Genomic DNA, 5,000 nt, shown 5'->3' with positions numbered 1-5,000 from the left:
GGGTCGGGACACTTGGTCACCTTTTTGGCGCCCTGGGTCGGGACACTTGGTCACCTTTTGGCGCCCTGGGTCGGGGACATTTGTCACTTTTGGCGCCCTGACTCGGGACACTTGGTCACCTTTTTGGCGCCCTGGGTCGGGACACTTGGTCACCTTTTTGGCGCCCTGGGTCAGGGACATTTGTCACTTTTTGGCGCCCTGGGTCGGGACACTTGGTCACTTTTTGGCGCCCTGGGTCGGGACACTTGGTCACTTTTTGGCGCCCTGGGTCGGGACACTTGGTCACCTTTTGGCGCCCTGGGTCGAACATTTTGTCACTTTTTGGCGCCCTGGGTCGGGACACTTGGTCACTTTTTGGCGCCCTGGGGCAGGACATTTTGTCACTTTGTGGCGCCCTGGGTCGGGACACTTGGTCACTTTTTGGCGCCCTGGGTCGGGACATTTTGTCACTTTTTGGCGCCCTGGGTCGGGACACTTGGTCACCTTTTGGCCCTGGGTCGGGACACTTGTCACTTTGCGCCCTGACTCAGGGACACTTGGTCACCTTTTTGGCGCCCTGGGTCAGGGACACTTGGTCACTTTTTGGCGCCCTGGGTCAGGACATTTTGTCACTTTTTGGCGCCCTGGGTCAGGACATTTTGTCACTTTTTGGCGCCGGGACATTTTGTCACTTTTTGGCGCTCTGGGTCGGGACATTTTGTCACTTTTTGGCGCCCTGGGTCGGGACATTTTGTCACTTTTTGGCGCCCTGACTCGGGACACTTGGTCACCTTTTGGCGCCCTGGGTCGGGACACTTGGTCACCTTTTGGCGCCCTGGGTCGGGACATTTTGTCACTTTTTGGCGCCCTGACTCGGGACACTTGGTCACCCTTTGGCGCCCTGGGTCGGGACATTTTGTCACTTTGTGGCGCCCTGACTCGGGACACTTGGTCACTTTTGGCGCCCTGGGTCAGGACATTTTGTCACTTTTTGGCGCCCTGGGTCGGGACATTTTGTCACTTTTTGGCGCCGGGACATTTTGTCACTTTTTGGCGCTCTGGCTCGGGACACTTTGTCACTTTTTGGCGCCCTGGGTCGGGACATTTTGTCACTTTGTGGCGCCCTGGGTTGGGACATTTTGTCACTTTGTGGCGCCCTGGGTCGGGACACTTGGTCACTTTTTGGCGCCCTGGGTCGGGACATTTTGTCACTTTTTGGCGCCCTGGGTCGGAACACTTGGTCACCTTTTGGCGCCCTGGGTCAGGACATTTTGTCACTTTTTGGCGCCCTGGGTCTGGACACTTGGTCACTTTTTGGCGCCCTGGGTCGGGACATTTTGTCACTTTTTGGCGCCCTGGGTCGGGACATTTTGTCACTTTTTGGCGTCGGGACATTTTGTCACTTTTGGCGCCCTGGGTCGGGACATTTTGTCACTTTTTGTGCCCTCGGGACACTTGTCACCTTTTTGGCCCCTGGTCGGGACATTTTGTCACTTTGGGGCTGGGTCGACATTTGTCCCTTTTTGGGCGCTCTGGGACATTTTGTCACTTTTTTGCGCTCTGGGTCGGGACATTTTTCACTTTTTGGGCCTGGGTCGGGACATTTTTTCACTTTTTGGCGCTCTGGGTCAGGACATTTTGTCACTTTTTGGCGCCCTGGGTCGGGACATTTTGTCACTTTTTGGGACACTTGGTCACTTTTTGGCGCCCTGGGTCGGGACACTTGGTCACCTTTTGGCGCCCTGGGTCGGGACACTTGGTCACTTTTTGGCGCCCTGGGTCGGGACACTTGGTCACTTTTTGGCGCCCTGGGTCGGGACATTTTGTCACTTTTTGGGACACTTGGTCACTTTTTGGCGCCCTGGGAGAACTGAGCCTTTAAGTTTTCTAGTGGCACATTTAAAACATTATTCTGTGTGTGTGTGTGTGTGTGTGTGTGTGTGTGTCAGTGAGTGTGTGTGTGTGTCAGTGAGTGTGTGTGTGTGTGTCAGTGAGTGTGTGTGTGTGTCAGTGAGTGTGTGTGTGTGTGTGTGTGTGTGTGTGTGTGAACTATACCGGAGATGATTGCTCTCTTAAACTTAAGATAATAAGTCCCAAGCTTACCTGCCACGGGCAGTGTCCTTTGGGGCAGATCTGCCCGTTAACAACTCTCGGGGCAAAGTGCGTCTGAAGTCTTCCACAGGCCACAGCAACTGGACACCAGACAAGAAAATCAAAATGTACACCGACACTAGAACGGTACAACTGTTTGCTCGAAATGTAGCAGAGTAGAAGTATAACATTTGGACTTAAAGGGTAACTACCGTTGTGTTCAACCCTATTTTCCTATGTGTTTGTGTCTGAGTGACTGATGAGAACAACAATCTTTGACATTGGTCCATGCAGCTTGTATTTACGTCCACTAAAAGGTCTGTTGTTGCTGCTGACAGGCTCAGATTATTATTCTAAGTGTCTGACAACATTATGAAAGGATTTCTAAGGAGATTGACCTTTCTGTTAACGAGTAAGAGCCTTTTTTTAAACATATAAACATCACAGAAATTGCGTTCGCTAAACCCACCAGACTCCATGTAAATAATCAGTCATTTTAGCAACGTAAAACACACTTAATTCAAAGTCGACAGAAACAAAATAAAACAATTAAAAGCAGTTTTGGGTCGTCTTTCCACCTTTCCAACCATCACAACTCTAGTTTTGGTTGAAATAAACACATAGTTTACCGATTTGCATGTGAAAATATGCTGGTTTTTTACACGCTAAAAGTATAGTTTTTTTAAATGGAGTCTGGTGGGTTTAGCGCTAGCGACTTCAGAGCTGTTTCTGGTTAAACAGAAAGGTCTTAAAGAGGTTTTAAGGGTCTATCTCTGCAGGGATCCTTTCCATAATGTTGTCAGACTCTTAGAATAATAATCTGAGTCTGTCAGCAGCAACAACAGACCTTTTAGTGGACGCTGACTGTAGACACAACGTTAGTTACCCTTTAACCACAGTACTTATTTACATTCCACCACAGATGTTGTTTGATTCTGAACCGTGTGCAAATTGACTGTCCTGTAAACACGCTCTGACCTTGGGGCGTGCAGGTGCGGCCGTCCGAATGCAGACGGTATCCCGGAGCACAGAAACAGACCGGCTCTGTAAACTGTCTGCAGAAATGTTCACATCCTCCGTTGTTGAAGTAGCAGCTACTGGAGGTCACCCGGGCTGCGTAGAGGCACAGACAAAAGACTTTGATCATCACGACTTCTTTCACAGCGATCGCTAACGTTGGGAGGAACGTTTCTACCTACCTTTGTCGCAGTTGTGTCCGTGAAATCTAGGTGGACATTGGCAGGTGTAGGTGTCAGCATGGCGAGTACAGGTCGCTCCGTTCTTGCAGGGAGACGGTGGCAGGCAGTGGTCCACCTCTGCAAACAGGAACAGGAAGACTTAAAGCAAGGTGTCACTTTTTGGCGCTCTAAGTCGGGACTCTTGGGGCCAAGTTTGGTCCGTGCTACATTTGTTTTGGTCTATATCGACGGCGTTTCATTGGATCAAACTTAACTTTCACTAACGGCCACACTGGAAAATAAGAATCACATCCAGAGACAATTCTGCTTTGAGTCGAGATAATATGAAATGATTATTAGAAAGCATAACGTACCTGTGTGCGTCATAACGTACCTGTGTGCGTTGTAACGTACCTTTGTGCAGCGTAACGTACCTGTGTACAGGATAACGTACCTGTGTGCAGCATAACGTACCTGTGTGCGTCATAACGTACCTTTGTGCAGCATAACGTACCTTTGTGCAGCGTAACGTACCTTTGTGCAGCGTAACGTACCTGTGTACAGCATAACGTACCTGTGTGCAGCATAACGTACCTGTGTGCAGCATAACGTACCTTTGTGCAGCATAACGTACCTTTGTGCAGCGTAACGTACCTGTGTACAGCGTAACGTACCTGTGTACAGTGTAACGTACCTGTGTACAGCGTAACGTACCTGTGTACAGTATAACGTACCTGTGTACGTCATAACGTACCTTTGTGCGGCATAACGTACCTGTGTACGGCATAACGTACCTGTGTACAGCGTAACGTACCTGTGTACGGCATAACGTACCTGTGTACGGCATAACGTACCTTTGTATGGCGTAACGTACCTGTGTACAGCGTAACGTACCTGTGTACAGCGTAACGTACCTGTGTACAGCGTAACGTACCTTTGTACGGCGTAACGTACATGTGTACAGTATAACGTACCTGTGTATGGCATAACGTACCTGTGTACGGCGTAACGTACCTGTGTACGGCGTAACGTACCTGTGTACGGCGTAACGTACCTTTGTGCAGCGTAACGTACCTGTGTACAGCGTAACGTACCTGTGTACAGCGTAACGTACCTGTGTACAGCGTAACATATCTGTGTACAGTATAACGTACCTGTGTACGTCATAACGTACCTTTGTGCGGCATAACGTACCTGTGTACGTCATAACGTACCTTTGTGCGGCATAACGTACCTGTGTACGGCATAACGTACCTGTGTACGGCATAATGTACCTTTGTATGGCGTAACGTACATGTGTACAGTATAACGTACCTTTGTGCGGCGTAACGTACCTGTGTACGGCATAATGTACCTGTGTACGGCATAACGTACCTTTGTATGGCGTAACGTACATGTGTACAGTATAACGTACCTGTGTACAGTGTAACGTACCTGTGTACAGCGTAACGTACCTCTGTGCAGCATAACGTACCTGTGTGCGGCATAACGTACCTGTGTGCAGCGTAACGTACCTGTGTACAGCGTAATGTACCTGTGTACAGCATAACGTACCTGTGTACAGCGTAACGTACCTGTGTACAGTATAACGTACCTGTGTGCGGCATAACGTACCTTTGTGCGGCATAACGTACCTTTGTGCAGCGTAACGTACCTTTGTGCAGCGTAACGTACCTTTGTGCAGCGTAACGTACCTTTGTGCGGCGTAACGTACCTGTGTACAGTATAACGTACCTGTGTACAGCGTAACGT

General features: G+C 49.4%; 1 protein-coding gene across 1 annotated transcript in view; it reads right to left on the bottom strand.

The window, feature by feature from the left end:
* f7l (coagulation factor VII, like) overlaps positions 1-5,000 on the bottom strand; it is a 10,950-nt gene that overhangs the window by 3,734 nt on the left and 2,216 nt on the right. The window contains exons 4-6 of the mRNA XM_078245024.1: positions 3,270-3,386; positions 3,049-3,183; positions 2,083-2,171 (exon numbers count right to left, since the gene is read on the bottom strand). Coding sequence (XP_078101150.1) covers positions 2,083-2,171; positions 3,049-3,183; positions 3,270-3,386 — 341 coding nt within the window. The remainder of the gene's footprint in view (positions 1-2,082; positions 2,172-3,048; positions 3,184-3,269; positions 3,387-5,000) is intronic.

This window comes from Sander vitreus, unplaced genomic scaffold (assembly GCF_031162955.1).
Source record: "Sander vitreus isolate 19-12246 unplaced genomic scaffold, sanVit1 ctg351_0, whole genome shotgun sequence".
Classification (NCBI taxonomy): Eukaryota; Metazoa; Chordata; class Actinopteri; order Perciformes; family Percidae; genus Sander; species Sander vitreus.
This window is presented reverse-complemented; position numbering and strand designations above follow the sequence as displayed.